At 44.3% G+C, this 21,315-nt stretch overlaps 1 protein-coding gene across 1 annotated transcript in view; it reads right to left on the bottom strand.

Annotated features, from left to right (window-relative positions):
* Nucleotides 1-728: 728 nt before the first annotated feature.
* The window catches only part of TMEM266 (transmembrane protein 266), a 260,119-nt gene continuing 239,532 nt past the window's right edge, over nt 729-21,315 (bottom strand). The window contains exons 10-11 of the mRNA XM_006126238.4: nt 2,498-2,560; nt 729-1,452 (exon numbers count right to left, since the gene is read on the bottom strand). Coding sequence (XP_006126300.2) covers nt 845-1,452; nt 2,498-2,560 — 671 coding nt within the window. The 3' untranslated portion in view covers nt 729-844. The remainder of the gene's footprint in view (nt 1,453-2,497; nt 2,561-21,315) is intronic.

The raw sequence follows: 21,315 nt of genomic DNA, 5'->3' as shown, positions 1-21,315 counted from the left end.
CAGTATCTAAAAGGGTCACAAAAGCATACACATTTCACTGGATTTGTTCTGTAAATTGCAAATAACTCAATTATAAATAAATAGTACTATTTCATTAAACTAAGTTAAATGTAAATGAGATTAAAATAATTCCCAAATGGAAGATGAAAACTCACACTAATTACTTCATGAATATAGCCTACTTCTAAATCTGTAAAGAAAAAAAGGCACAGAATGAATATATTTATTTGTTTCTTTAATTAAAATTGAATTTGCAAAATGTGCATTTTTCACTTATGTTGACTTGAAGGTGAAAACAGTATTTTCTTTTCCAAAATACTGTTTTTAAAGAGCCCATGCTAAAACAAAAACAGGTCACACTTCTTTTCTTTAATTTGCATCACCCAAAATGCGCCTTGAAAAGAACAAAAATAATTGCAGAATTTGTACAAAGGGGTTTACAGCTGTTATCATGTACAAAGGGACAGTAAGAACCCTTAGAAGGAAAAGTTTACATATGCACATACCATACCCTGCTGAAACTTGACCTCACAGAAGGCTGTTCAGAGTTACATAAAAATTGTTGATGCATTTTTAAGAAATGTCACAAAACCATGATTAAAAATCTGTACATCTTTGAGGTCATTGATTTGTAATACAGAATGTTTTTTTTTCATCTGGAGCTTGGCCTGAGGACCTCTGAAGCAAGAATGTCATGGATTCATGTTGGCTCTCAGAACTCATGCATTTTATGAATATTCAGTTCATTCAAACCACACAAGGAGCAAGACATCCAGCCAACGATTGTTCTGAGGGTGCCATTAAAGCTCTAGAATGTCCCATCTTTTCCTACAACTTTGGAGAACTATGAATCTGGGTCCCTATTCAATTTTTGCTCTTTGGATTCCAAAGATTTGTACTTGTCACAGATCACTGAGACATTTTGCTGAAGGTGAATAACTGGCTTAATCTGGGGCACATCAAAGCTCTCTTGGTTCTTCTTGTTGTAAATATTCACTCTGTGTTCCAGCTCAGGACTAGCTTTGGTAGATCCTGCTGGACTAGGCAATTTAAGGTTGACTGGATCCAAGCCTTTTTGTGTCAAGCAAGAATCCTCAGACAATGATAAAAGTTCCTGAACTACTGCACTGCTGACCCTATGCCTTGCGGAATCAATTTGATCATGTTTTGCATTCCCAGCCCTGTCTAAGGGGCAGTTTTCAGAAGGTTCCTCCCGGGTGGTACTGCAGTCTGTGGAAGAGCCAAAGGTTTGGCTGCTGTCACTTTGGGTTCTGGTTACAGAGCTGTCAGTAGATCTGCAGGCACTGCCTGATGTGACACTAGCAGAAGTTTCATTATTTCCTATCTTCATGGGCACTTCCACTGTGAACAGGTCAGAACACATATTGGGGTGGTGCACGTCAATGGCTGCTGTGGTAATGACACAAATACCGGCTTCAGGAACTCCACTATCTGTAAGTACAATAATAAAAATGCTGCCTCTAAAATCCGTGGAAAAAGACTCGACAGTACATTTCATGTAAAATTGTTTGGTAAGTAGAGAATGCTGATTATATTCATAGAAATAGTAGTAGTAGTAGTATTTTCCATCGTGCCTAGAAGTCCTAATCATAGATCAGGACCCCATTATGCTAGGAGCCGTACAAACAAGGAATAAAAAACAAAGAGCTCCTGCCCCAAAGAGCTTACAATTTAAATTTATGTATAAAAAATGCTGTATTTCCAAGTATCTCATAATGGAATCTGTGTTCACAAGGACACAGGAAGATGTACACGGGACTGAAATATTCCTGATTATTTTTAAACTCATTTGGGAGTAAATACTTTTAAGTGGAACATTAAAGTGCCACATAAGTGATGGTATTTTTGTTAACCAAATTTGAACAGTCAAGTGAACTGTGCTTTGTTGCACACCTTTTAAAGTCCAAACTACTGGGTATTCAGGTACGAAAACAGTTCATTGCAATGCAAAATGATATTCCTATGACCCTTTAGGGGCTACAATTCAACTTAAAAGTAAAGAAATCCATTTGAAGTATGATGCAGAGCTAGTGCTCAGTATTGTCTGATGTTGAGTTTTCTTATCTTTCATTCATTCAGTTTAACCTTTCTAAAAGCTTCACAGCAAGGGGTTTGTCTAAGTTTACTACTTATTGATTTTCTGTTCATTTATTTCATCCCTAGATTTCTTTTCTAGGTTTTCTAGATTTGAACCACTCTATTGAGTACATAACGTACTCAAGGAAAAATGCACACCTGAATCTTGAAACAATTATGGTTGACTTCAGTGGGAGCAAGATCAGGTCCCTTATCCTTTAGAGATTATCAGTTTAATATAAACTTTCAGGGAAAACATGATAGATTTTGATATTGGTTTAATTTCCCAGGTTGATCTACTTAATTGCTCAGTCTTTCTTGTCAGTCAATGTAATACAGCAGTTACAAATGGCTGACACTCTAAATTCAGTTTAAATCAAAATCTTTAAAGAAAACTCACCACTGCTAGGCTCATTGTAATACTGACTGATGTAGTTGTTCATATCATCCTTGACCATGGCCTCTGGAAGAGTAAGAGGGAATGCCATTAGAAATCACATATTTGATGATTTCTTCAAATCTATGTGATTGAAATTCCATATGCTGCCACACTCTTTCTGCATCATTTACCTTAGGCCCACCCATTGTATCTCTGATGACACACACTGTGAGGTTATAAGCTGCTTTAGATATGGGACGAGGGAAAGCCAACAGGTGCAGAGGAGCACATGGATTGGACAGAGACATCTCTTAGGGGAGGGTCTGTTAATAGAGATTATCTATGTTCTACTAAGGAGGAGAGGATAGAAGATGATAAAATATGGGTAAGATCAGATGAGAAACAGTCAAATGAAAAAGAGCACTATTCAAACACATCAGGAAATGACAGACAGATAAATAGTGACAATTTTTAAAGCGCTTAAACAAATGCTAGAAGTCTAAATAATAAGATGGGTGAACTAGAGTGCCTTGTATTTAAGGAGCATATTGATATACTTGGCATCACAGAAACTTGGTGGAATGAGGGCAATCAATGGGACACAGTCATACAAGGGTACAAAAATATATTGGAAGGAGAGAACAGGTCATGCTGGTGGAGGAGTGGCATTATATGCAAAAGAAAATATAGAATCAAATGCTGTAAAACTCTTAAATTAACCAAAATGTTCCATTGACTCTCTATGGATAGTAATTCCATGCTCTAATAATAAGAATATAGCAGTAGGGATATATTATTGACCACCTGATCAGGACAGTGACTCTAAAATACTAAGGGATATTAGAGAGGCTATAAAAACAAACACTTCATAATAGTGGGGGATTTCAACTACTCCCATAGGGTATGTCTACACTACCCCGCTAGTTTGAACTAGCGGCGTAATGTAGGCATACCGCACTTGCAAATGAAGCCCGGGATTTGAATTTCCCGGGCTTCATTTGCATAAGCGGGGAGCCGCCATTTTTAAAACCCCGCTGGTTCGAACCCCGTGGTTCCACGAGGTGTACTGGTAGTTCGGAATAGGAATCCTAGTTCGAACTACCTAGTTCAAACCCCGTGTAGCCACGCTGCACGGGGTTCGAACCAGCGGGGTTTTAAAAATGGCGGCTCCCCGCTTATGCAAATGAAGCCCGGGAAATTCAAATCCCGGGCTTCATTTGCAAGTGCGGTATGCCTACATTACCCTCCTAGTTCGAACTAGGAGGGTAGTGTAGACATACCCATATTGACTAGATACATATCACCTCAGGATGGGATGCAGAGAGAAAGTTTCTTTGACACCTTACACGACTGCTTCTTGGAGCAGCTAGTTGTGGAATTCACAAGAGGAGAGGCAATTCTTGATTTAGTCCCAAATGGAGCACAGGATTTGGTCCAAGAAGTAAATATAGCTGGACAACTTGGAAATATTGACCATAAAGTTTAACATCCCTGTGGTGATAAAGACACCTCAGCAGCCCAAAACTGTGGCATTTAATTTCAGAAAGGGGAACTGCACAAAAATGAGGTTAGCTAAACAGAAATTAAAAGGTCCAGTGACAAATGTAAAATCCCTGCAAGCTGCATGGACACTTTTCAAAGACATCATAGTAGAGACCCAACTTAAATGTATACCCCAAATTAAAAAAACACATAAGAGAACCAAAAAAGTACCTCTGTGGCTTAACCACCAAATAAAAGAAGCAGTGAGAATTAAAAAGGCATCGTTTAAAAAATGGAAGTTGATTCCTAGTGAGGAAAACAGAAGAGTATAAACTCTATGGCTATGTCTAGACTGGCATGATTTTCCACAAATGCTTTTAACGGAAAAGTTTTCTGTTAAAAGCATTTGCGGAAAAGCGCATCTAGATTGGCACAGACGCTTTTACGCAAAAGCACTTCTAGCGGAAAAGCGTCCGTGCCAATCTAGACGCGCTTTTCCGCAAAAAAGCTCCGATCGCCATTTTCGCGATCGGAGCTTTTTTGCACAAAACAAATCTCAGCTGTCTACACTGGCCCTTTTGCGGAAAAGCTTTGCGCAAAAGGGACTTTTGCCCGAACGGGAGCAGCATACTATTTCCGCAAGAAGCACTGATTTCAGACAGTAGGAAGTCAGTGTTCTTGTGGAAATTCAAGCGGCCAGAGTAGATAGCTGGCAAGTTTTTCCACAAAAGCAGCTGATTTTGCAGAAAACTTGACAATCTAGACACAGCCTATTTGATTAAGTATAAACATATAATAAGGAAGGCCAAAAAGGAGTTTGAAGAACAGCTAATCAAAAACTCAAAAAGCAATAGTAAAATATTTTTAAGAACATCAGAAGGATGCTAAACAAACAGTGGGGCCACTGGATGATCGAGATGCTAAAGGAGCACTCAAAGACGATAAAGTAATTGCGGAAAAACTAAATTAATTCTTTGCTTCAGTCTTCATGGCTGATGACGTTAAGGAGGTTCCCAAACCTAAGCCTTTTTAGGTGACAAATCTGAGGAATTGTCCCAGACTGAGGTGTCATTAGAGGAGGTTTTGGAACAACTTCCTTTAAATCAGCTTCTGTATCTAATGACTGGAAGCAGGGCTGGCCTGAACCATTTGTGTGCCCTGGGAGTGCAGCACCGCCCTCCCCGGGAGCGCAGCACATGCACAGCCTTGCCCCCGGAAGTGTGGTGCATGCGCGGCCCCGACCCCGGGGCACCAGCGCATGCACGGTCCCATCCCCGCTCAGTCTGGCAGCCCCGCGCGGTGCCCCCTACAATGAGGCGCCCCGGGTGGTAGCCCGGTCAGCCTGTAGCTTGGGTCAGCTCTGACTGGAAGATAGCTAACATGATGTCAGTATTTAAAGAGGGCTCTAGAGGTGATCCTGGCAATTACAGACCAGTAAGGCTAAAGTCAGTACCGGGCAAATTAATAGAAACTATAGTTAAGAATAGAATTGTCAGACATGTAAGATGAGCATAATTTGTTGGGGGAAAAGTCAGCATGGCTTCTGTACATGGAAATCATGCCTTACTAGAGTTCTTTAAGGGGGTCATCAAACATGTGGACAAGGGGGATCCAGTGAATATAGAATACTTAGATTTCCAGAAAGCCTTTGACAAGATCCCTCACTGAAGGCTCTAAGTAAAGTAAGTTGTCATGGGATAAGAAGGAAGGTCCTTGTCACGTTATTGGATTTTAAAGATCACTGTTGCACCCTTGGGGGAGTGTTTACCCCAAAAGTCTGTACAAAGGGGGTCTTGTGAGATGTTAAATGAAAGCTTATTTTCTACTGATTCTGTATATGCTATTCATGTACTTGTATAATATCTGTATGTGGAGTTATAAATATGTACTCTGTGTTGATGCTGGAAAATTCTTTGTCTGAGAGGGTATGTCTACACTACCACCCTAATTCAAACTAGGGTGGTTAATGTAGTCAATCAAAGTTGCAAATGAAGCCCGGGATTTAAATATCCCGGGCTTCATTTGCATCTTGCCAGGCACTGCCATTTTTAAATCCCCAGTAGTTCGGACTCCGTGCCCGCGGCTATACGTGGCACGGAGTAGGTAGTTCGAATTAGACTTTCTAATTTGAACTACCGTTACACCTCATGAGGAGTAATGGTAGTTCGAATTAGAAAGCCTAATTCGAACTACCTACTCCGTGCCGCATGTAGCTGCGGGCATGGAGTCCGAACTACCAGGGATTTAAAAAGGGTGGCGCCTGGCAAGATGCAAATGAAGCCCGGGATATTTAAATCCTGGGCTTCATTTGCAACTTCGATTGACTACATTAACCACCCTAGTTCGAACTACAGTGGTAGTGTAGACATACCCAGATAGAGCAATAGGCAAAGAATGTTCAGCCAGTGGCTATGATAATTGGCAAGGAGACAATGAATCTCTAGGTACCAATACACACCTGAGGAATGTGACTGATACCTGCAAACCAGCCAGGGCATAATGGCTGCCAGCATGTGAAACAGATAGGTCACTCGACCATGTGACCTGCTCTGGCCAGGAGGATGCCAGGAGAAGTATATAGGTGCCATGTGACAACCTCCATCTTGTCTTCAGTTCAGCACTTGATCCCAGATGCAGCCTTGCAGGGAACAACAAGCTGGAAAGAACAGTGGCGCCATCCTGACATAGGATGTACACCATAGACTTTTAAGATAGCAGTTTATAACATCTCTGCTAAGAGCCTGTATCAAGAACTGGGTGATTTGATGCATGTAATGTATTCTCCTTAACAATCTTCCTCTCATGCTTTTCTTTCTTTTATGAATAAATCTTTATATTGTAGATTCTAAAGGATTGGCTCATTGTGGTCTTGTGGGTAAGATCCAGAGTGTAAATTGACTGGGACCTGTGGCTGGTTTCTTGGGATTGGAAGAACCCATTCGGGGTAGGTGAGATTGGGTTCTAAAGCCCCTCAGCTGTGTGCAAGCCCAGGGCTGGTTGGGGCACAGGATGAGCTGGGATGTCAGAGGGGTTTTGCTCATGAGGCTTCTGGCTGGCCAGATTGGCAGCTGAAGCATTCCGTGTGACTGGTTTGTGACTGTTTAGAAGGTCTCCAGTCTGGGGCTGTAAGGAGCCCCGAGTTTTCAGCAATTCACCCTGAACAGACACCCTCAGCTGTGCCCAGACCTGGCCCAGTCTGTCACAGTCCTCTCATGGATTGATAACTGGTTACAAGACAGGAAACAAAGGAAAGGAATAAATGATCAGTTCTCAGACTGGAGAGAAGTAATTAGTGGTCCCCCAAAAGTTGTACTGGGACCAATCCTCTTCAATATATTTATAAATGATCTGGAGAAAGGGATAAACAGTGAGATGGACAAATTTGCAGATGATACTAAACTTCTCAAAACAGTTAAGACCAAATCAGACTGTGAAGAGCTTCAAAAGGATCTCAGAAAACTAGGTGATGGGCCAAAAAAAGGGGGAGCGGGCAGATATGATAATGGTCTATAAAATCACTATGGAGAAAGTGAATAAGGAAAAGTTATTTACTTGTTCCCATAATATAAGAACTAGGGATCACCCAATGAAACTAATAGGTAGCAGGCTTAAAACAAACAAAAGGAAGTTTTTCTTCATGCAGCACAAAGTCAACACGTAGAACTCCTTGCCGGAGGATGTTGTGAAGACCAGAACTTTAACAAGGTTCAGAAAAGAACTAGATAAAGTCATGGAGCATAGGGCCATCAATACTTATTAGCCAGGATGGGTAGAAATATTTAGCTTGTGGTCCCCTATAATCTCTAAATCCCTTTCTGCAGACTGTTTCCTGGGCAGTCATTTCTCATTTTACGTACATGAATGTGCAACTGACTGTTCTTTCCTGTGGCCATGTCTATATCAAATGAAGAACTGACACTGTGGAATCCGATCTTTTGGCGTTTGAGTTAGTGGGTTAGTAAGGTCGGCTACGTCTACACTGGCCCCTTTTCCGGAAGGGGCATGTTAATTTCAGCGATCGCAATAGGGAAATCCGCGGGGGATTTAAATATCCCCCACGGCATTTAAATAAAAATGTCCGCCGCTTTTTTCCGGCTTTTAGAAAAGCCGGAAAAGAGCGTCTACACTGGCCCCGATCCTCCGGAAAAAGTGCCCTTTTCCGGAGGATCTTATTCCTACTTTGAATAAGATCCTCCGGAAAAGGGCGCTTTTTCCGGAGGATCGGGGCCAGTGTAGACGCCCTTTTCCGGCTTTTCTAAAAGCCGAAAAAAGCGGCGGACATTTTTATTTAAATGCCGCGGGGGATATTTAAATCCCCCGCGGATTTCCCTATTGCGATCGCTGAAATTAACATGCCCCTTCCGGAAAAGGGGCCAGTGTAGACGTAGCCGACCTGTATAATGGAATGCTGAGGGTGCCCCTGTTGACTTTGGTGCACCTCACAGCTGCGAGGAGTAAAGGAAATCAATGGGAAAGTTTCTCCTGTCAATCTCTCACTGAGTGGATGGTGGAAAAATTCAGTTAGGATAAATCAACTCCAGCTACATTATTTACATAGCTGAAGTTGTGTTTCTTAAACTGATCTTCTGGTTTAGTATAGGTCGGCCCTAAGTGGAGTGCTTTGTGTTTATCTTTATTGAATTTCATCCTATTTATGTCAGACCATTTTTCCAGTTTGTCCAGATCATTTTAAATTATAATCCTGTTCTCCAAAGCAATTGCAATGCTTTCCAGCTTGGTATCCTCTACAAACTATAACATAGTTTAAAGAGACGCTAGATAATTTCATGGAGGTTAGATCCATATAAGGCTATTAGCCAGGGGATAGAAATGGTGTCCCTGGCCTCTGTTTGTCAGAGGCTGGAGAAGGATGGCAGGAGACAAACGCTTGATCATTGTCTTTGGTCCACCCTCTCTGGGGCACCTGGTGCTGGCCACTGTCGGCAGACAGGATACTGGGCTAGATGGACCTTTGGTCTGACCCAGTACGGCCGTTCTTATGTAAACTTAAATTTAACTTGCAAATAGATCTGATAAGATCTGTCCCTCCCTCCTCCCCCACTCTTCTGATCTACTTTAGGACAAAAGTCAGTAGCTATTCCGCTGGGTTCTGAGCCTTTTAAACCAAGGAATATAAATATTGTAAATCTGATACCTGAAGTTACACTACTGAGCAATCTCCTTCTATCTAATTATTCTTTATTAAGTGAATGATTCTCTATGATTTAGAATAGCAATGGTACTCTTGTATTACTTTAGTCCTATTAATTATGACCTCACCCGTGCTGACCATTTCCTACCAATCTGCAGCCAATCCCTTAATCTGTGAGTGATCCATATCTCTGGAAGTTTCTCTAGCATTTGGGATTTGACTTGCAAGTCTTAATGGTATTTAATTCAACACTTTTTTCAGAATTCTGGGATGCTAACCAAGTGGCCCTGGGGGTCCTCTCTTTCACTTGTAATTTCTTTTTTAAAACCTGTTCTGCTGTCACTCTCCATTTTGATGAAATTTAAATCTTTCTCTCTGGAAGATTCAGTCTGTTTCTGGCCTCTTTTCTCTCACTCTTGATGTTCAACTCATTGGCTCTAGGGATTTTAACTCCAGGCATGCTGCCTAGAAAACTGCCCAGCACCGCCACGGCTGTGAGGTCCCGCTTCTGGTTCCACCAGCCCCAATACTGATGAGCAGCCTCCTCAACCTGTCACAGTTTGCTGCTGCCAGAAGTCACCAGCAGGGACTCGTTAACCATTAAGCGTAGCAGTAAGCCTCCTGCTTCCTGGTATGCTTAATGGTTAACCGCTTTAACATCTCTAGAGCTGGTATAAATCTACAGCACTCCATGAAGCCAATGGAGCGATGCTGATTTACTGTACGTGAAGACTGGTCCTTTATTTATGCAATGGTAATTATTTTCAAAACAACTCAAGGGCCAGATCACCAGGTGGTGTAAGTTCTTTACTGACTTTGACTGAACTCTGATAACTGACACCAGTAGAGGATCTAAATATAGGATGTAACAACACACATGAAATCTGCATCTGGTTTTAGACCATAAAGTAAGTAACAGAAAGAGAAACACCAGCTGCATTTTATAGGTAGTAAACAAATTCTGTTTTCTTTACAGTAGTTGTCAATGGTTACTTTTCCCCAAAAGAATTAATTCTCTTATGGAAAAGCAATGACAATTTTACAGTAACTGTAACATATGGAAAAGATGCATCTATTTTATCTCAATTTTGAGCAAACTGAATGATGACCATTATGAACATAATGAGAACATCCAGTAAGAACTTCAAGCTTAAAAGCAACCTGATCTCTCCAATTTGTGGTGTATCATATGCTTTAAAAGCATCCTCTCCTTTTAAGTGTTCCTTTTGACACCATGTTTCAGAAAATCATGCTCATCCCTAGGAACCAGATTTCCCACATCCCCTTGGGTTTCTGTGGCTACAGTCCTGCCTTTTCACAGCACACTGTGGTTTGCAGGTGAAAGAAACAGATGTTTTCAGAAGAACACTTTCTCCACAAAACAAGACCCAAACCACTAAGCACTCTGTACCTGAAATAGCTGCACTCATAAGATGGCAATCTGACTTGACACTGAAAGGGAACATGGTTGTTTTCCTGGTTTCAATGGATCTTAAAAGCTTTTTTGGCCCCTGTTGATCTTTAAATGCCTGCAGTCAGAGGTGTACTTTGTACTAATGCCTGAGTTTAAAAAGAGGACTCAGAGTAGCTCAAGGCAATGCTACTGGATTAGGAGTACATTGCATTGCTTTTCAGCTATCAGTTCTTAAAATACACTTCATTTCAATCATACATAATTTATAATAAAAATGCCACAACCTTCACAGCTAATATATGTATGCTTTATAGATGTAGCATGCAATTTTCAAGCATATACATAACTTTCTGGGATGAGCAACAAGAAGCACAGATATTAGAGCCATGATCCATTTAAATATCTCACTAGATCTTCTGTATGTAACAGAAATTTCTTGTGTTCCTAGATCATCTATATGTTACAGATTCTCTTATGAGCTGACTTAAAAATAAGCTGGAAAGAGAAATTATGTTACAATACATTATAATGAAAAAGGTGACATAACTACCTTGAAATAAAAAAATGGTTGCTCACCTTCTCTTAACTATTGTTCTTCAAGAAGTGTTCTTGTTGTCCAGTCTTATCAGGTATACACATGCATAGTAGCCACATGGTTATCCAAGGCAACCCCTGGAGTCACACCTGCCTGGCACCCAATCTAGAGCTCTGCTGACCCGTCCCCTTCTCAGTTCTTTCTTGTCAGGAACTTTGATAGAGGGGAAGCAGGGTGGGTATTGGCATGTAATGAACAACACATCTCGAAGAGCAACAGTTACGAAAGACGAGTAACTGTTTTTTCTTCTTTGAGTGCTTGTTTGTGTGCATTCCTGTCAGGAAACTCACAAAGCGATGGGGTTGGAGTACTTCTCCTCTAAAGACTGCATCGTCCCTGGTCTGATCAGTGATTTGCACGTGGCGAAGGTGTGTGGTCCCCCTTCCTTTCTCCATGCTTTATGAAATTGACATATGGATACAGATATGCATGCCTCAAAGATGCCTTTGGACAAAATACCTCATGTAATCTATCACTTTTAATTTCTCAATCTGCTGGAGCTGTATATTTTATTTTGGTGTATGTAACTAATGAGGGTGCTGCTTCCCAAGCAGTGGCTACTTTTTACACACAGCTTATAAAGTGGCTAATTCCAAGCCAAGCTGTAAGCACATGAAGTCTATTATAATTGAATCATAGAGCTGGAAGAGACCTCAGAAGGTCATCAAATCCAGCCCCCTACCCAAGGCAGGACCAATCCCAACTAAATCAACCCAGTCAGAGCCCTGTCAAGCCAGGACTTAAAAACCTCTAAGGATGAAGATTCCACCACCTCCCTAGGTAACCCATTCCAGTGCTTCACCATCCTCCTAGTGAAATAGTTTTTCCTAATATTCAACCTAGACCTCCCCCACCATAACTTGAAACCATTGATCCTTGTTCTGCCATCCATCACTACTGAGAACAGCCTCTCTCCATCCTCTTTGGAACCTCCCTTCAGGAAGTTGAAGGCTGCTATTAAGTCACCCCTTACTCTTCCCTTCTGAAGATTAAACAAACTCAAATCCCTCAGCTTCTCCTCATAGGTCATATGCTCCAGCCCCCTAATCATTTGGGTCACCCTCCGCTGGACCCTCTCCAATGTGTCTACATCCTTTTTGTAGTGGGGGGCCCAGAACGGGAAACAATATTCTAGATGTGGCCTCTCCAGAGCTGAATAAAGGGGAATAATCACTTCTTTGGATCTGCTGGCAATGCTCCTCCTAATGCAACCTAATATGCCATTAGCCTTCTTGGCTACAAGGGCACACTGTTGACTCATATCCAGCTTCTCATCCACTCTAATCCCCAGGTCCCTTTCTGCAGAACTGTTACTTAGCCAGTCAGTCCCCAGCCTGTAACAATGCTTGGGATTCTTCTGTGCCAAATGCAGCGACTCTACAGTTGTCCTTGTTCAACCTCATCAGATTTCTTTTGGCCCAATCCTCCAATTTGTCTAAGTCACTCTGGACCCTATCCCTGCCCGCCAGCGTATCTACCTCACCCCCTCACTTAGTGTCATCTGCAAACTTGCTGAGGGTATGTCTACACTACCACCCTAGTTCGAACTAGGGTGGTAATGTAGGCAACCGGAGTTGCAAATGAAGCCCAGGATTTGAATTTCCTGGGCTTCATTTACATATTGCCGGGCGCCGCCATTTTTAAATGTCCGCTAGTGCGGACTTGATGCTGCGCGGCTACACGCGGCACGGACTAGGTAGTTCGGATTAGGCTTCCTATTCCGAACTACCGTTACTCCTCGTTCCTCGGAGTCCACACTAGCGGACATTTAAAAATGGCGGCGCCCGGCAATATATAAATGAAGCCCAGGAAATTCAAATCCCGGGCTTCATTTGCAACTCCAGTTGCCTACATTAAGCACCCCAGTTCGAACTAGGGTGGTAGTGTAGACATACCCAGAGGGTGCAATCCATCCCCTCATCCAGTCATTAATAAAGATGTTGAACAAAACTGGTCCTAGAACCGATCCTTGGGGCACTCCACTAGAAACTAACCGTCAACCTGACATTGAGCCATTGATCACTACCCACTGGGCCCGACCTTCTAGCCAGCTTTCTATCCAACTTACAGTCCATTTATCCAATCCATATTCCCTTAACTTGCTGTCTTAAATTGTGGGAGACTGTATCAAAAGCTTTGCTAAAGTCAAGGCATCCACTGACTTTCTTATATCCACAGAGCCACTTACCTCATCATAGAAGCTAATCAGATTGGTCAGGCATGACTTGCCCTTCATGAATCCATGCTGACTATTCCTGATCACTTTCCCCATTTCCAAGTGCCTCAAAATGGATTCCTTGAGGCTCCCCTCCATTTTTTTGATTTTTCCAGGGACTGAGGTATGACTGACCAGTCTATAGTTCCCTGGATTGTCCTTCTTCCCTTTTTTAAAGATGGACATTTGCCTTTTTCCAATCCTCCGGGATCTCACCTGATCTCCACAAGTTTTTTGAAAGATAATGGCCAAAGGCTCTTCAATGACATTTGCCAACTCCCTCAGTACTCTCGGATGCATTAAATTCGGACCCATGGATTTGTGTATGTTTAGCTTTTCTAAATAGTTCCTAACTTGTTCTTTCCCTACCAAAAGCTGTTCACCCCATACTGCATCACCTAGTGCATTTGTCGGGGAGCTGACCTTGTCCGTGAAGACAGAGGCAAAGAAAGCATTGAGTACTTTGGCTTTTCCCACATCATCTATCACTAGGTTACCTCCCTCATCCAGTAAGGGCCCAGTACCCTCTCTGATCACCCTCTTCTTGCTAACATACCTGTAGAAACCTTTCTTGTTACCCTTCACATCCCTTGCTAGTCGCAATTGCGATTGTGCTTTTGCCTTCCTGATAACTCCCCTGCATTCTCAACCCATACATTTATACTAGTCATCTGTCCAAGTTTCCACTTCTTGTAAGCTTCAGTTCACCAAGGAATCCCTGGTAAGCCAATCTGCTCTCCTACCATATTTGCTTCTCTTGCTGCGCATCGGGATGGTTTCTTCCTGTGCCTTCAAGAAGACTTCTTTAAAATATTGCCAGCTCTCCTGGACTCATTTCCCCTTCATGTTAGCCTCTCAGGGGATTCTTCTCATCAGGTCTCTGAGGGAGTCAAATTCTGATTTTCTGAAGTCCAGGGTATGTATTTTATTATCCTCTTTTTTTCCTTTGGTCAGGATCCTGAAATCTACCATCTCATGATCACTGCTTCCCAGGTTGTCACCCACCTTTGCTTCCCCTGTTAGTTCCTCCCTGTTTGTGAGCAGCAGGTCAAGCTGCGCACAGCCCCTGTTTGGGTCCTTCAGCACTTGTACCAGGAAGTTATCCCCAACATTCTCCAAAAACTTCCTGGACTGTCTGTGTACTGCTGTATTAGTCTCCCAACAGATGTCAGGGTGATTAAAGTCCCCCATAAGAACCTGGGCCTGCGATCTGGAAGCTTCTCTCAGTTGTTTGAAGAAACCCTCATCTACCTCATCTAGTTGGGATTGGTCCTGCTTTGGGCAGGCAGTGGGGCCTTGATGACCTGCTGAGATCTCTTCCAGCTCTATAGGGTACGTCTAGACTACATGCCTCTGGCGACAGAGGCATGTAGATTAGACTACCCGGCATAGGAAAACGAAGCGGCGATTTAAATAATCGCCGCTTCATTTAAATTTACATGGCTGCTGCGCTGAGCTGATCAGCTGTTTGTCGGCTCAGCGTGGTAGTCTGGACGTGCAGGGGTCGACATCAAAGGCATTTCTCGACCTCCCAGGTATGCCTCATCCATGCATTTACTTCCTCATCTGACATACCTGGGAGGTTGACAAATGCCTTTGATGTCGACCCCCTGCGCGTCCAGACTACCGCGCTGAGCTGACAAACAGCTGATTGGCTCAGCGCGGCAGCCATGTAAATTTAAATGAAGTGGCGATTTAAATAATCGCCGCTTCGTTTTCCTATGTCTGGTAGTCTAATCTACATGCCTCTGTTGCCAGAGGCATGTAGTCTAGATGTACCCTATGATTCTATGATTCTATACTTCATCCACCTGATCCGGCAGCCTGTAGCAGACACCAACCACAATGTCACTGCAGTTGTTTGCACTTCTAAACTCAACCCATAGACTCTCAACAGGCTTTTCTCCCTCCATATACTGGAGTTCTGAGCAATCATAGTGCTCTCTTACATATAGTGCAACTCCTCCTCCTTTTCTCCCTCGCCTGTTCTTCCTGAATAGTTTATACCCTTCCATGACAGCACTCCAGTCATGTGAGTCATCCCACCAAGTCTGTGTAATCCCAATGAAATCGTAGTTCTTAGACTGAGCCAGGGCCTCTACTTCTTCCTATTTGTTACCCAGGCTTCTTGCATTCGCGTACAAACACCATAGATAACCAGTTGTTCGCCCTACCTTCTCCATTCAAATCAGGGGTCCTCCTTTCTTGCTCGTTCCTCTTTGCATTTCTTCCTGGTATCCAACTTTCCCATTCACCTCAGGGCGTTGGTCACCGCCCCCAAATGAACCTAGTTTAAAGCCCTCCTCACTAGGGTTGCAAGCCTGCTCGCAAAGATGTTCCTTCCTCTCTTGGTTAGGTGGATCCCATCTCTTCCTAACAATCCTTGTGCCTGGAACAGAGTCCCATGGTCAAAGTAACCAAAGCCCTCTCTGCGACACCACCTGCTGAACCACGCATTTACTTCCTCAATTTGACGATCCCTACTCTGAACCTTCTCTTCAACAGGGAGGATGGACGAGAACACCACTTGCGCTTCAAATTCTTTGATCCTTCTTCCCAGCGCTACATAATCCACAGTAACCTGCTCAAAGTCATTCTTGGCCGTATCATTAGTTCCCACATGGAGAAGCAGGAAGGGGTAGCAATCCGAAGGTTTGATCAGTTTTGTAAGACGCTCAGTCACATCCTGAATGCGAGCTCCCAGTAAGCAGCACACTTCTTGAGATTGAAGGTCTGGATGGCAGTTGGATGACTCAGTCCCTCTTTGGAGGGAGTCCCTGACCACCACCACCCATTTTCTTCTTTTGGGGGTGGTGGCTGTAGAACCCCCATCCCTAGGACTACTCATCTCATACCATCCAGTAGATGGTGTTCCCTTCCAATTTCTTCCTTGAGAGGTCCCTCACAAAGTATTCTCCACCGCAGTGCCTGTGGAGAGAGCCTGAAAATGATTACTTACCTCTATAGCAATGGGGGATTTCTGAATTGGCCTTTTTTTTCATCTAGAAGTTACATGCTGCCAGTTCTCTTCCTTGTTCTGCACTGCCCTCTCTGGCTCTTCCACCTGCTGTGTCTTCAGGATTAAACGCTGCCTTCTATCGAGGAAGTCTTCATCCTCTTTGATTCAGTGTAGGGTTGACACTTGGGCCTCTAGTCCTCTAATTTTTCTATTATGTTGAGTGGCTAGGACATGCCTGTCTGGAGAGACACAGGGTCTGAAATTTCTGTAGTCTGGAGGAATTTGCTGTGAGGATATTGCTGAATTAGAATTGGTGGGAGGCCATAAGATCACTGCACCTTTGGTCAGGGTAGAGGTATAGACAGTCCATAGACAAGCTGAGTCAACTGTTGCTGCTGAATATTTTGTGCCATTCATTTTGGGAAATGACTTTTTTGACGTGGCTGAGTCTATCTCAGGGATTGTTAGCATTGAGGAGTCTTGTACCAAAATCCCAGAGGGGGAGGGAGATGTCACAAGCTGTGGAGGGGATAAGAAATTGTCTCTCTGATTCTCCTCCAGCTGAACTGGGAAATTTGCAACAAGAGTGTGGGAGGGGATATGGGGGTAGGGGAAGTGGAGGAAGGTAGCCCTGACCCTGACCCAGTGCCAGAGAGTCTGTCCAAGATGTGGGATGTCCAGGAGAGGCATGAGAACAGCGGGGAGTAGGTCCAACCCTAGGAGGCACAGAGATGTGTGTCTTAAAGCAGAGCCTTCAGACAGAGGCTGGAATCCAAGAAATTACTGTGGGAGCTGAGGGATCCAGGGGGCCTGATGACTGAAGGTTTGCCCAATGAGAAAAGAGGAAAGACTGCAGGGCTTTCCAAGGAAGGGTCTGTCACAGATGAGAGATTGTTCCTGCATCTTTAAGCCTGGAGTGTATCAGTAAACACAAGCTGCACACCTGTCAGTCATGCTGCAAGGGAGCATGGTAAGACTCTGCCATTAGCCTCTTGGAAGCAGAACCTGGGGGATCAATGGAAAGCCCATCGATTCAAAACACACTAGTGTCACACACTGAATTGGCACTTGCTTTGAGGCAGGAAGGTAGAAAACTCTGGAAGTCTGTAAATGTATGTGAATATGCTAATGGACTACCTGAGGGAAGGGTTGGGAAATGCCTCAACAAGGCATTTCTTCCCAAAGCCTCAAGGTAGCACTTGATATCAGATTCCTTACTGATGAGAGAGAGAGAAACTTGTAGCTGAACACACCCTTAGGTACACAGATGTTTAAAAGGGGAGAAGACGGTACCACACAATTGGTCTAAAGAGAGAGTGAGGTATGAGATCCATACTTGGAAATGCTATTCTATCACTGGTTTGCTGGTAACCTTATGTCTTTTCTTGCAACACCTATTGAGCAGCATGAAGACACTGATATGAATGACAAACCTCTTGAAAGTATGCAACATACATTAATTTTTGGAAAAACTTTTGTGCCTGCTGAGGACGAGAGCAAAAGGATCCCATGGGCATGCAGCTTCTAAGTTAATGACTGTTCACAGGCTTAGAGCAGGGCATAGAGGCAAAGGCACAGCAAGCCTAGACTGCTGTATGGAAGGGGACACTAAGGTACACTGCCTCATGACAATGGTGGCTAAAAGCCAAGACACTTATACATCCAAAGACATTGCTATCTGCATGCTGAAGGTACTGCTACATCCCAACATGTTCTCAGACAAATGGGGGACAGGAGCCCAGAACTTTGGTAAAACTCCCAAGAGTGACAGAACAGAATTTGGTGACAATGGGTGTTTGTGTAACAAAAGCCCAAGTGAATTTCTGAACACACTGCCTTCATTTTGGACACTGTCCAACCCACTGGCAGTAATTTCAGGAAGGTGTGATGATTTCCCCTCTTCCATGCTTTATGAAATTGTCTTATGGATACAAATATGCATAACTTGAAGATATTGTGGACAAAATACCTTCATGTAATCTATTAATTTTAATGTCTGGATCTGTATATTTATTTTGGTGTATATATCACTCTTGTATGTAAAGTTAGAGATATGGAATAGGGAATGTTTCATGGTTTTACATGTGCAAAGGATAGCCCTCAAGAGTGTTTACAATGCTGGGACACCTCAATGTCTGGGTAATCACCTGTAAACAGCTTCCTTTGTCCTTTAAGTCTAAACAGTGTTTGGCCTTAGGAAGACATGTGGCCATCCCAACTGGTAGGGTCTGACTAGGTAATTTTCCATGGAAGGGGAGAATGTAGGAACAAAGAATTCTCACCCAAAAGGAAGGCTATTTAACATGCAGTTTTCAGGCTCTTGGTCTTCAGCTGGCATGACATACCTAAGAGGATAACCAGAAACCTCAGGGAAAACAGCTCTTCCCTGGCTTGGAGGTTGAGTTGAAATAAGAACGGTTTTAGGGTAAGTTTGTATTAAGCTTTAATGTGTTAGGTCAAGCTATGCGTTTTCTGTTATTTTAAATTTGTAATTAACTTTGCTCTGTCTGTTTTCACTTGTAACCACTTAAATCTTCCTGTTTGTACTTAATAAAATCACTTTTTTATTTACTGTCAAGCTCAGTGTAAATCAGTGGTCCCCAACCTTTTCAGGTTGTCGGGCGCCAGAGGGCGTGGTCGTTCGCCCGCCGGGCGCCAGGGGGCAGGGACACTTGCCCGCCCGGGGGCGGGGCCCCCCCAGTCGCAGGCCCGGGGGCGGGGCCCCCCCATAGCCACGCGCCCGGGGGCGGGGCCCCCCCATAGCCATGCACCCGGGGCCGGCGCTTCCCCCGTAAGCACCGCGGGGCCAAGGCCGGGGCCAAGGCTGGGGCCAGGGCACGCGCGGCGCCCCCGGGGGCGGGGCCAAGGCCGGCGCCGGCGCCGGAGCCGGCAAGGGCACGCGCGGCGCCCCCGGGGGCGGGGCCAAGGTAGGGTCCGGCGCCGGGGCCAGGGCACGCGCGGCGCCTCCGGGGGCGTGGGTCATGGTTGGCACCGGCATGCGCTGTGCACCCGGGGCCGGGACCGGCCATGCGCCTGGGGCTGGCACCTGCCAGCCCAGATGCTCCGCGGGCGCATGTAAAGAGCCCGGCGGGCGCCATGGCGCCCGCGGGCACCGGGTTGGGGACCACGGGTGTAAATAATTATTACTGGGGGAACAATCAGTGTGTACATCCTCATTTCACTGTTAAAGGGGGCTTGCTTGAATGATTTATTTGGAGTTTTGATCTGAGCTGGGGGCTGGTTTCCTGGAAGATGTGCCCAAAACTGCATTCTCCTCAGACCTGAAGAGTTTCACTGTCTGTATTGCTCTTTGTAGAGGAGGAGTGATCTCAGCTCTGTCTGGAAAAGACCAGGAGGTCTAGCTCCGCAGGACAGGATGGCAAGAAGCCCCAGAGAGCAAGGAGGTGTTGGAAGACTATGTTGTTGCTCTGAATATTTCCTGAGTTGGGATCTCTGCCAGGAACTCTGTGGACAAGGCCTGTACTCTGGTGGAGTGCACAGTGAGTGGAAAGCCAAGCACTACTGCAAATCTATACCATTCACAAATGTAGGACACTATCCAAGACAAGATGCCTGAAAGTATAAAGGCTGGCCTTTCGTTCTATCGCCCACTGCTATGAACAATTGGACAACTTTCTAAATGGCTTTGTTCTCCCAATATAAAAGGCTAGTGGAGTTCCTCGTCACTGGAATGTGCCTTAGGGTAGTAGTATATAGGGAGGAAGACATCCTAGGTGATATGAAACTGACACCACCTTTAGAAGGAAAGCAGGATGAGGCTGAAGTTGCACCTTTCCTTATAAAATGCAGCATGGATGGGCTCTGATGTTAGGGCCTGAACTCAGATAACCTCCTGGCAAAAGTTATCACTATCAGGAATGCTACCTTTATAGGAGAGGTAGAGAAGAGAGCATATCGCTAATAGTTCAAATTGTGGTCCCATCAGCCTAGAAAGGATTAGGTTGAGCTTCAATGGTGGAAGGCGCTGATGGACCTGAGAGTAAAGTCTGTCAAGAACCAGATGACCATGGGATTCGCAAACACCAAGCGGCCCTGCGCATTCAGATGGAATACTGAAATGGGGGCCAAGTGAACGCTTATTGATGAGACTGAAAGTCCTTGCTGTTTCAAGGAGACAAGGTTGTCAAGAATCAGCGGTACTGAGGCCAGCATAGGGGATGAGCAGTGTTGTGCTGACCAGATTCAGAAACTCTTCCATTTGGTGAGATAGGTGGCTCTTCTAGAGGGTTTCCAATTGTCAAGGAGGACTTCAGAGAATCATAGACTCATAGGGCTGAAAGAGACCTCAGGAGGTCATCAAGTCCAGCTCCCCGCCCAAGGCAGGACCAATCCCAACTAAATCAACCCAGTCAGAGCCCTGTCAAGCCAGGACTTAAAAACCTCTAGGGACGGAGATTCCACCACCTCCCTAGGGAACTCATTCCAGTGCTTTACCACCCTCCTAGTGAAATAGTTTTTCTTAATATCCAACCTAGAACTCTCCCACTGTAACTTAAGACAATTGCTCTTTGTTCTGCCATCCGTCACTACTGTAAACAGTCTCTCTCAATCCTCATTGAAATCTCCCTTCAGGAAGTTGAAGGCTGCTATTAAGTCACCCCTCACTCTTCCCTTCTGAAGATTAAACAAACTCAAATCCCTCAGCTTCTCCTCATAGGTCATATGCTCCAGCCCCCTAATCATTTGGGTCACCCTCCGCTGGACCCTCTCTAATGTGTCTACATCCTTTTTGTAGCGGGGGGCCCAGAATGGGAAACAACATTCTAGACGTGGCCTCTCCAGAGCTGAATAAAGGGGAATAATCACTTCTCTGGATCTGCTGGCAATGCTCCTTTTAATGCAACCTAATACACCATTAGCCTTCTTGGCTACAAGGGTACATTGTTGACTCATATCCAGCTTCTCATCCACTGTAATCCCCAGGTCCTTTTCTGCAGAACTGTTACTTAGCCAGTCAGTCCCCAGCCTGTAACAATGCTTTGGGATTCTTCCATCCCAAGT

This window comes from Pelodiscus sinensis, chromosome 14, assembly GCF_049634645.1.
Source record: "Pelodiscus sinensis isolate JC-2024 chromosome 14, ASM4963464v1, whole genome shotgun sequence".
Classification (NCBI taxonomy): Eukaryota; Metazoa; Chordata; order Testudines; family Trionychidae; genus Pelodiscus; species Pelodiscus sinensis.
The sequence above is the reverse complement of the archived record's forward strand: the minus strand, read 5'-3'. Positions and strand labels throughout refer to the sequence as shown.